This window comes from Herpailurus yagouaroundi, unplaced genomic scaffold (assembly GCF_014898765.1).
Source record: "Herpailurus yagouaroundi ecotype Mexico unplaced genomic scaffold, PumYag 141, whole genome shotgun sequence".
In the NCBI taxonomy this organism is placed as follows: Eukaryota; Metazoa; Chordata; class Mammalia; order Carnivora; family Felidae; genus Herpailurus; species Herpailurus yagouaroundi.
In genome coordinates this window covers 47954509-47965773 of record NW_024412396.1, presented here as the reverse complement: position 1 = coordinate 47965773, position 11265 = coordinate 47954509, and the positions used below count along the sequence as shown (strand labels likewise).

At 43.3% G+C, this 11265-nt stretch overlaps 2 protein-coding genes across 7 annotated transcripts in view; one reads left to right on the top strand and one right to left on the bottom strand.

Annotated features, from left to right (window-relative positions):
* The window catches only part of HEATR4 (HEAT repeat containing 4), a 50933-nt gene that overhangs the window by 18541 nt on the left and 21127 nt on the right, over positions 1 to 11265 (top strand). For 2 of the 3 annotated variants that reach the window (XM_040477612.1, XM_040477613.1), the window contains exons 7-10: positions 3259 to 3438; positions 5092 to 5252; positions 5899 to 6003; positions 8270 to 8388. In XM_040477612.1, the coding sequence (XP_040333546.1) occupies positions 3259 to 3438; positions 5092 to 5252; positions 5899 to 6003; positions 8270 to 8388 (565 nt within the window). Of the gene's footprint in view, positions 1 to 3258; positions 3439 to 5091; positions 5253 to 5898; positions 6004 to 8269; positions 8389 to 9306; positions 9488 to 10237; positions 10308 to 11265 lie in introns of all 3 variants that reach the window. The other variant, XM_040477614.1, reaches the window with a different exon arrangement.
* The window catches only part of RIOX1 (ribosomal oxygenase 1), an 8327-nt gene continuing 6118 nt past the window's right edge, over positions 9057 to 11265 (bottom strand). For 2 of the 4 annotated variants that reach the window (XM_040477630.1, XM_040477627.1), the window contains one exon: positions 9057 to 9579. The gene's annotated coding sequence lies outside the window, so the exon portion shown is untranslated. The remainder of the gene's footprint in view (positions 9580 to 11265) is intronic. The other 2 variants (XM_040477628.1, XM_040477629.1) reach the window with 2 other exon arrangements.

Here is an 11265-nt window from a genome sequence, read left to right as displayed (position 1 = left end):
ACACACACACACACACACACACACACACACACACACACACACACACACAGAATTCACTTTCCCCTCCTGACTATTTTAGCACTTCTTTTGACAGCACATCTGAAATCCAAACTGAACTAATCGCCATAGACCCCTCCCCACTTTCCAGATCTCAATCAGCAGCCCTACAATACATCTATTTGCGGAGTCAGGGCCCTGGGAGTCCTAGACAAATCCTTATTCTTCCCATAACCAATAGATTCTACTCATTCTGCTTCCCTCTTTGTATATTCGTCAGTCAACAGATGAATATAAAAAGAGGGAATTCTCTTCCCCCGACTCACTTCCCAGTCCTAGTCCCACCCCATGGCACTCCCGAGTCACCAATGTTAGTTTGGCATTTCACATCTTTCTTTGTGCTTTTCCAAATATATGCCAACATGCATGTAGGCTTTTCTACTTATTATAAAAATGAGTGAATTTTATCAGCCATTTCCTAGTTTTTTCTCCTTTAATTTGTGCACACGATGAATTCTCTTGTTAGGCTATAACAGATCATGATATATTATTCTTTTATTACTCCACTGGGTTTGATTTGTTAATATTTTATTTATTTGTTTGCTTGTTTATTTAGAGAAGAGAGAGCACAAGCAGGGGAAGGTCAGAGAAAGGAGAGAGAGAGAATCCCAAACGGGCTCTGCATGGTCAGTGTGGAGCCTGACTCAGGGCTTGATCCCACAAATCATGAGATCACCTGAACTGAAATCAAGAGTCGATCAACACTTTACTGACTGAGCCACCTAGGTGTCCTGATTTGTTAATATTTTAAAATGTTTTATTACATTTGGTAGTTTACTTCTGTTAAGTTTTAGTTTTTGCTAGCTTTATAAAATGAACTAAGGACACAGCCATTTTTTCCAATGGTCTTAATCTCTTGGGAAAGCAGTGTCAATAGCTTTTTTCCTTAGTAGTAATAAGCACTGAAAAAGGAACATTTCCCATGTACAACAGCCAGAATTGTAATCTGCTGAAGCGCCAGTTTAACAAGACAGAAGGACCCAAATGATAAAGTGCTATTGAAAGGACATAAAACCAACTGACTTATTTCTCAAATGCCCTCACATTTTATGTGAAGCCTGGACTGGCACTTTTTCCTCTTTGCTGCTGGTAGCATCCTAATATTATTCTGTCCTAATATTTATTAGTCTATCATAATAGTCTGTTTGCTTTTTTGCCTTTCCTACCAGACAAGGAACTCCTTAATGGCAGGAACTAATTTTATTTCTACGAAGTTGTTAGGTTTTTTAAAGTTTCATTTCACTTATTTTCTATCTACCAAGTTCCAGATAAAGGGCATTTCTGCTACTGGTTTTTAAATCTGTTGGAAAACTCCTCATTTCTCTTTACCTGATTAACTTCTATACTTGTCCTTCAATTTTCAGCTATCAACTCTTCTGAAGAGTCTTCCCTGCCCCATTACCCAGACTTGGTTCATTCTCCCCACTACATGCTTCCACACATATACTTTTTTTTTAAAAAGCTCTATGCCAGGGGCGCCTGGGTGGCGCAGTCGGTTAAGCGTCCGACTTCAGCCAGGTCACGATCTCGCGGTCCGTGAGTTCGAGCCCCGCGTCAGGCTCTGGGCTGATGGCTCAGAGCCTGGAGCCTGTTTCCGATTCTGTGTCTCCCTCTCTCTCTGCCCCTCCCCCGTTCATGCTCTGTCTCTCTCTGTCCCAAAAATAAGTAAAAGTTTGAAAAAAAATCTCTATGCCCAATGTGGGCTTGAACTCACGACCCCAAGATCAAGAGTTGCATGTGCCCCACATATACATTTTTTATTGTATACTTATTTCCTTGGGTGTTAAATGGATAATGTATTTTCAGTGCCTGGCACAGATAAAACCTTCAGTAGGCAGCAACTGATTATTATAATCTTATCCCCAGATCTTCCATATACATACAAAGAACACTTTTGTCTGCTCCGAATTATGCCTTCCATTTGATCCCTTTCACATGTTGGTGTCTAGATTGATTTGTTTTGTCTTGTTTCTTCCCCATACATTCTCAAAGAAAATTGTCTTACTCATTATTTCTTGAAATACTCGTTTGACTTCTACTTCTACATATTCCCCTAAAATACATGTTTCCATCTAGCCTATTCTTAACAAATGGCAGAGTAGCCCACAGCAGTAATAAAACTGGACAGATAAGAAATCTTAAAATTCCTTGTCACAGGTCCAGCTGTTTCTTCTTGGGAAGTCAGTTAGCCTATCTGAATTTCAAATTCCTTATCTCTAAAATGAGGATAACTGTGGATGAAAGGTTAACAGACCCTTTCCCCTTCTACTTGAGAATTTGAACGTTAGTTAAAATGCCTACCTGTTGCCCAGATAACCTGATCAGGATAGGAACTATCTTTATAGGCAACATTGTTTATGATAAAAATAAACTCTGATAAATCACATTTGGACTGGAAAAAACTGTAAGTGAAATATAAATACTTTAAAGGGGCACCATCCTTTGGGCTTCCATGAATGCTGTCACTTAATAACAGGCATACCCTTTGTGGACCCTGGAATTATATCTATGGAGTTGTTCTAAGACATACTAACTCCTGTGGAACATAGCACTTGTCCCCAGAAGGATGTGTGGAATGCTGTACAAACTGCATCATGAACTCTGGCCAAAAGGAATGCCTGCTGCTACCCTGTTGGCAAACTGTGCTCCTATCTTATATTCTTCTGAAGACTGGTGCTTTGTGTGGCCTATGAGTCTTGTGAGTCTGTTTAAACCTAAAAAGACTCCTGAAATAACTCACATTTCAGGTGGGCTCTACAGTTAATACGTGCCTTGCCTACGTCAATGAGGGCTAGAAGGTTGAATGGGATAACATGAAAACACTGTAATTGGCAAAGCACTACCTAAATATAATTGCTATTATTATTATTATAAATACAAAAAATATACGTGGTAAATAGGTTGATTTTCATCACTAAAACTAATGGTGAAGGTCACCATCATCTAGCTAGAAACCTTCTGCAGCTTGAATCCAACTCTTTAGAGGCCAGATGATAAAGGATTGGGAACTGGCATACCCAGCACAGAAGTGAGCCATAAAAGCCTGCCCATTGCAGGGGCTCAGCTAAACTCTTATTAAGTAGCAGTAAATATCTGCAACTGAGACTGAGGCCGACCACTGTGTGGCTATGGGAAGGAAGCTGTGTTTCAGGGAAAATCAACATGGCTAGCACTTCTTACCTGGGTCTCTCTTGAACATAGACAAAGAGACCGTGAAGGCCCCATCTATCAAGGACTTGCCAGAGGTTCTACAGCCTGCCCTGGAAGCTGCTCTTTGTGATAAAAATGCCAATGTGCGGATGGCAGCAGCAGTATGCCAATATGCCATACAGTCACACAATCCCCTTGCCCGGGACATCATGCAGACTGCCCTTTTAAAGGGTGAGTAACTCCTTGTCACTTCTGACCTGGGTATATGGGGTAAAGACAGGACATATCACCATCAGCTTTTCCTGATCCTTTCTTCTCCAATATCATGCTTTGTGATGTCTACTGTATTAGAGGGTTTGGGTTTATGTTTATGAACATCCAGAGATAGCTATTCTTAGGGTACTTTCCCAAAATAGGTACATTGCCACCTAGTGGTACCTAAATATTTCATGGATACATTTGCCTAGAAACCAAATGTAGGGGCACCTGGGTGGCTCAGTCAGTTAAGCATCTGACTCTTGATTTTGGTTCAGGTCGCAATCCTAGGGTTGTGGGATCAAGCCCTGCGTTGGGCTCTTTGCTGACAACATGGAGCCTGCTTGGGACTCTCTTTCTCTCTCTCTCTCTCAATCCCCTCCCCGCCCCCCCCCCGGTCCCCCCTTCACCCTCTGTAAAAAAAAATAAATTAAAAAAAAAAAAAAAAAAGGAAAAAAGTTTGTGTTTGTGTGTTTATGTATGTATGTATATAATCTCTACACCTAGCATAGGGCTCAAACTCAGGACTCCGAGATCAAGAGTCACATGCTCTTTGGACTGAGCCAGTCGGGAGCCTCACCACAGATTTCCTTTATTTATTTATTTTTTTAAATTTTTTTCATGTTTATTTATTTTTTGAGACAGAGCACGAGCAGGAGAAGGGCAGAGAGAGAGGGAAACATAGACTCCAAAGCAGGCTCCAGGCTCTGAGCTGTCGGCACAGAGCCCGACGTGGGGCTTGAACTCACAAACTGCAAGACCATGACCTGAGCCGAAGTCAGATGCTTAACCAACTGAGCCATTCAGGCACCCCACCACAGATTTAACTTTTTTTTTTTTAACGTTTATTCTTAGAGAGAGAGAGAGAGAGAGAGAGAGAGCGAGAGAGACAGGGAAACACAGAATCTGAAGCAGGCTCCAGGTTCTGAGCTGTAAGCACAGAGCCCGATGTGGGGCTCAAACCCAACTGCGAGATGATGACCTGGGCCAAAGTCAGTCACTTAACTGACTGAGCCACCCAGACGCCCCCACAGATTTACTTTTAATTGAAAAGATGTAAATACTAAAGAATACTTTCTAAAAATTAAAAGAAAAAAATCACCCCTGTTCAAACACATCATGCTTCCATTCTCTACATTAACTTACAGGCATTGTCCACATAAAGCAAAAAGTTGTCAGGTGATTTGCCCAAGGGGGCTGACCCCTCTCTGAAAAAAGTGCGTTTCTTCCTTTCCTGGGGGCCTGAGCAGACAAGGACAACTGGCTGACTGGTTTGGCCTTCTGCATATAGACCTTCAAAAACCTAATTCATTGTCTTAAGAAAGCCTCCACTCTAGCCTTCCCAATCACTAGGGGAATGAATAATTGTATCTCTTACCCAGGTCGTAAGAGCCTTGTTGCTGTTACCCAGTAAAAGCCTTTTAGGATTTGACTTTTCAGGTTAAGATTTTCAGTCTATACTGAAAACCTTGATGTGATCCATTTAAATATAGGCGTTGACTTCTATACAGGGAGGGGCACAAGGAAGTGAGATACCAGGCAGGCAACAGCCTTGAGTACCAATGCTGAAGGCTGACTGTTCACTCTGTGGGAGAGCAGATCACCATTTTTTTTTACCCCACCTGACAGGTAACAGCGTGGACAGCTGGGCTGCAGCTCAGTGCCTGGCTCTGGAAGGTGCTGCCACATACCCCGTGATTAAGAGGATCCTCCAGCAGCTGTTTAACAAGAAGAATGAGGACACTGAGCATCAGTCTTATATGCTCCTGAGCCATCTCAGTGGGGAGACAGTATGTGTCCATTACAGGGTCAAAGAAAGAAACCAAGTTGTGGGGAACAATTGAGTCTTTGAGGTCAGTACGTGTAAGGAATCGAAAATGCAGGTGGTTGAGTAAGACGATCTCACACATAAAGCTGGAAAAAGCGTGTGGGTGAACTGGGGTATGCAGGTGTGTATACAAGGAATAGGGACACCTGCAACCTGAGAGAAAGGTGAGAAAAGTAGGTTGCAGATGGTTTCTGTGTTTGCAAGAAGAGTTGTGATATGTAGGATTTGCTTCTGCCACAAGTTTAGAATTGAAAACTGCACAGGCCCACAAGTATGTTTACTTTCAGTAGAGATGTGAAACTCACAAAGACTGAGGCATATACAAATCACTTTAAGAGTAAAGATAGTTAAAGAGAAGGCCCCAGGAGTCTCTGTTCAAGTCACTAAATCTCTATTTTGTTCTCAGATTTATGATTCCAGAAGTCAGGGGGCTCAGATAGAAAAGTACCCTGTATCTTATAAACTACTCTTTCCTTTTTGGAGGGATGGGCATCTCATGTAATTGTGACATTAATTATGCTGAATGCCATGTTAGGATAGAACTTCTTCAAGGCTCCAGCATCTCTCAAAGTTATCATAAGTATCCACATAAGTCTTCCATTCCTCAGACCCTGATACACACCATGCTTGCTGTGGAGCTGAACAGCCACCAGTGGAAGGACCGGATTGTGGCCTGCCAGGCTCTTGGGCGGATCAGTGGAAATGTCAGTTTGGTAAGCCTGCTGTGTTTCCAGGACGGAAAGTCTAAGCAAAAGGAGGCTGGGAGCCCTTCCATGTTTTGCTGCTTAGTATCCCATTCTTACCAAGCAGGTCTTTGTCTTCACACTGCTACCTTAGTCCTTAACCCAGGATTATCTTCATATGCCACCATGTCTAACTCAAGCCACCTGCTCCTTAGCATGGTAGCAAACCACAAACTGTAATCTACCCACAAATAAGCAAAAAAAACAAAAAACAACCTAGGAGAATTTAGAAACTTTTATAGTACTTTTACATTGCCTTAACATTAATCTACCATTAAGTATCAGTCAGTGACACCTCCCTCCCCCCGCAACTGGTCCTTCAGCAAATAGTTTGAGAAGTATGGACTTAAACTACCCAACAACCCAACCATACTAGTGTCTATGTTGGCTCTGAGTGTTCAGCACATAAAGAAGGTATAAAACATAGTCACTACTGTGGCGCCTGGGTGGCTCAGTTAAGCGTCTGACTTTTGGTTTCCGTTCAGGTCATGATCTCACAGTTTGTGGGTTCAAGCCCCGCATCAGGCTCTGTACTAGCCGTGTGGAGCCTGCTTAGGATGCTCACTCTCTCTCTCTGTCCCTCCTCACTTGCTTTCACTCTTAAAATAAGACTAAACACACAAATGATTCAAGAACAAGTGATAAATGTAAGATACGCTCTTAATTTTCAGAGAGACATTATTGTAGGCTGAATCTATCAGTTTAAGTTCTGGGAAGGAGTGTGGGACAGATGGACTAGACTTGGACAGAACTGAAGAGGGACTTCCAGGCAAGGTAAACCCTGACCATCATTTGGGCTTTCACTTGACCTGCTTCTTGCCATTATTTTTGAAAACATCTTCAGCTATCCAAACGGGGATATCCCCTTCTTCCTGTGTGGCGCTGTATCTTTTCCTTGTAACTCTGAGCACTTCCAAAATGGCCCAGAACACTGCCACACCCATGAGAAATGAACACCTTCCACCCTTGGGCCCTCGCATGTTGAGTGGAAAGCCCAAAACCTGGTAGAATTCAGTAAAATCACCTGAAAATGTTTTAGTCTGGGTTAATTCTGCCCCAGCTGCCATGTACCCTTCCTCTAAAGTCCTGACCAGCAGCACAGGCATGACCTGGGTTTGTTAGAAGGGCAAAATGTCACTTCAGGCTAACTCAGAATCTCCATTTTAAATCTGACTCATTTGCACATTCACCTCCTTAGAACTTGGCACTCAAGATTGCCAACTAAAAGTAAAAAAGACATGCAGAGCAGGCAGGGGACTGACCAGATAAAAATGAGTGCTTCATGTCAGATTGCTGGAATGAAGAAAGGCACTATGCCACATCCTACATGCTAGCCACTATGCCAGCACTGGGGATGCAAAAATATTATGTCTTTTCTTGATAAATGTTATAAATAGCTACAACAGAAGCAACTGTAAAGCATTACAGGGATTTCCTATGCTTGCAGAGGGCAGAGGAGAGTTCAGAGATACTTTTTGAGCTAAATCCTAAAAGAGAGGTTTCAAACAGGGAGAATAGCTTGGGCATATTTACACAATCATGAACTACAACTGTAGTAATCTTTGTCTCTTCCCTTCCTTTTTTTGAGAGGGGGAGGGAGGAGGTCAGGAGGGGAGTGGGGAGAGAGAGAGACAGAAGGAGGGAGAGAGGGGCAGGCAGGCAGAGGTCATATGGGGAGAGGGAGAATCCCAAGCAGGCTCCACACCCAGCTCAGGGCCTCACAACTGTGAGATCATGACCTGAGCCGAAATCAAAATCGAGTCGGATGCTTGACCAACTGAAGGCACCCAGGTGCCCCTGTCTCTTCCCTTTTGAATGAAGTACTAATATATAGATATAGTAACATATACAGGTCAACTGTCCTGCTTTGTCCAGAACACAGGACTTTTAGTACTAAACCTGGAAAAATCCCAGGCACAGTGGAATGAGTTGGTCACCCTATTAATGTATCACCATCACATTTTAAGTCCTTCAAGTACAGATTACATTGACCCCAACATAGTAGTTTGGAGCCTAAGCTTAGCAAACTGGGTCTGAGTCCAGGTTCTAGCATTCAACAGGTTAACCTTGGGCAAGTAAACCTAAGACTATTTTGTCATCTGCAAATGGTAATCTGCCTCACTGGATTGTTTGGGAGGATTAAGTGATGGGTAAAAACACCTGGCACAGAGCCAAGCACAAAATTGACATTCAATAAATGGCAGCTATTTTATACCTAAATTATACCTCTTTATAGGATATGAAACATAAGTTGATCCAGCTGATGCTGAGTGACTGGAATAAGGAAGTGAGATGTGCAGCGGCCCGAGCTCTGGGGCAAATGAGCCTTGGGAAAGAGGTGCACGACACAATCAGGTAAGACGCACAGTTACGTACACAGTTAATGTACAGTTAACACGCACACAGTAACTTTTCTATTCTTGTGTTTAGGAAGCCTGGGATCCAGTCAGCCAGCATCTGCTGAGTTGCTTTGTATGCTTGGCATTGTATTAGGTCCCACTGCAGGATTATCTTAAAAATAAAAATTACCAGTCCCTATGGACACTAACAATGTGCCTAAGGAAAGAATCATTAATTGAGTGCCCACTAGGTGAGGGTGTTTTGGATGTTTGAGGGTTCAAAAGCATGACATGATTCTGATTGTAGAGGCCAGGCATAATTTACAAATGCTTAGTAAGGTCAGCTTTCAGAGAGGATGGATAAGAAAACTACACAGGCAGGGACGCCTGGGTGGCTCAGTCAGTTAAGTGTCTGACTTAGCTCAGGGCATGATCTCGCTGTTCGTGAGTTCGAGCCCCACATCAGGCTCTCTGCTGTCAGCACAGAGCCTGCTTCATATCCTCTGCCTCCCCGTCTCTCTGCCCGTCCCCTGCTCTGTTTCTCTCAAAGAAATAACCACTTAAAAAAAAAAAAAGACTACATAGGCAAAGAGAAGGGAAGACATTTCCAGGCTGGGAGCCAAATGTGCAAAATGAGGATGGCATGTGTGAGGGCAGTGGAGAGAACTAGACTGTAACAAGAGGTACATGAAAGTTTCCTTTATTCAGTCATTCAACATAGTTTAGTGCCTAGCATATGCTAGTAATAGGGGTCCAAGTAAATAATGGAGGTCTCTACTCAGTGAAACTTCAACCTCACAGGCATAAGGCTGACTAGGAAAGGGTGGGAATGGATAATGGAGACCCTACAGAGGTTGGATTTTATCTTGAGGGCATTGGTGGTGGGGATGCCAAAAGTTTAAGGAGAGAAAATAAAAGCACTTATGCTTTATAGAGTCAAGCTGAGTCAAGGAAATATCCAGGAGCGTGTGGAAGCTCTCTCCCTTATTGGTGGGCTCAAGCTCATGACCGCCAAGCTTCTCCCAAGTTTCCTGAATTGCTTCTCTGATGACTTCATGGTAGTTCGGTGGGCAGCCTGTTTGGCAGCAGGTGCCCTGCAGATCCGTGATAAGATGGTGAGTCAAAGAAACATGTTGCCATCTTACCTGATTAACCTGAAGAGTGCATTACCTGAGCTTCCCTTGTTGTGCATACTACACTCACCATTCTGTGGGGACACAGAACGAAAGATCAGAAACTGGAAGGTTAGGGGGTAGACTGGCCACATCAATCAGTTGGAACCACATTTTGCTCCCAGCCAGCCCAGACTTAACTCTTGAGCACATCCCTGAATCCTGTTCTCACCTCAGTTATGGGCTTTATGATCAACTGCAGTGAATGGAGTTATAATCCCTAATTATTAGGGGGAAACCTGATTCAAGGTGTTCTAAAGAAGCCTGTATGACCACAGAACTGTGAGCGGAGGAAAATCTAGATAAGCGATAATTCAGCTACTGCACTGTGTGTGTAGACCAGTGCTTCAGCCTCCAGCTCATTTGTCACTAGAATTGACAGAAGCCCATTTTTCAGTTGTAGAGCATTTTTTGTTTTATTTGAGAGAGAAAGCGTGTGCATGTGAGCAAGGGGGAAGGGCAGAGGGAGAGAGAGAATCTCACACAGGCTCCACACTCAGTGCATACCCAATGTGGGGCTCGATCCCATGACCCTGGGATCATGACCTGGGCTGAAAGCAAAAGTCAGACACTGAACTTGAACCACCCAGGTGCCCAATTATAGCACATTTTAGAGATAACAGGGGTCCCTGTCTCTGGTTCACTTTTCCTCTGGTCCTCTCCACTCAACACTGCCCTTTTTATTCATCCCAGGTCCTTGAATGCCTTTTGAACCTGATAGAGAGAGATCCTTACTGGAAAATCAAGGCCTTTGCCATTCAAGGTATGACAGGAGTGGCCCCAGCTCTTCAACTTCAAATAGCCTCCCAAATGCTAGTATAGATCCCCAGAATCTCTCTAGGAAGGGGATAAGGTATAGCTGAAGGGATGATTACACCTTCTCAGAAGTTCTTGCCTGAGAAATTAAAGACTATTTTCTTCTTTTTAATTTTCAGTTAAAGATCCCAAGTCTAGATCTCTGTCAAACTTGTTAAGGCAAAGGGCTGACAAGACAGTCCCTGCCAATAGAATTAGGACTAAGTTCTAAGTAGGTATCCACTATAGGACTCTGTAAAAGACCAGATTCAAGACTGCTACAGACTTAAAACCCTGCCCTCAAGGGGCACCTGGGTGGCGCAGTCGGTTAAGCGTCCGACTTCAGCCAGGTCACGATCTCGCGGTCCGTGAGTTCAAGCCCCGTGTCAGGCTCTGGGCTGATGGCTCAGAGCCTGGAGCCTGTTTCCGATTCTGTGTCTCCCTCTCTCTCTGCCCCTCCCCCGTTCATGCTCTGTCTCTCTCTGTTCCAAATATAAATAAACGTTGAAAAAAAAAAAAAAAAAGAGATAACTAACAACCCTGCCCTCAAATTTTCCCAGGGTTCCTTTTTAAGGATCTTTGGCATTGCTTCTCTCTTGGACAATCTTTGCCCAAGGTAAACCTGTGAAGTTAATTGTGTGTCCTTTCCCCATCATCTTGACTTGATGAGGCCAGTGTTCTGAGTTATCTGCCCCATTATCTCATCCGTAGATAAATAAGTAAATTAGTTTATTTTCATATTGTAAGGGGTAAGGATGGGATGGATCCTCCCTCCCCATCCCCACAGGAATCCTTGGAGACAATGTCCTACTTTAACCCATCCGTAAAATTCTAATGATAATTGTCATCCAGAAAAAGATACCAACAAAATACTTAGTTTAAGATTTGCAATACTTGGGGCACCTGGGTGGCGCAGTCGGTTAAGC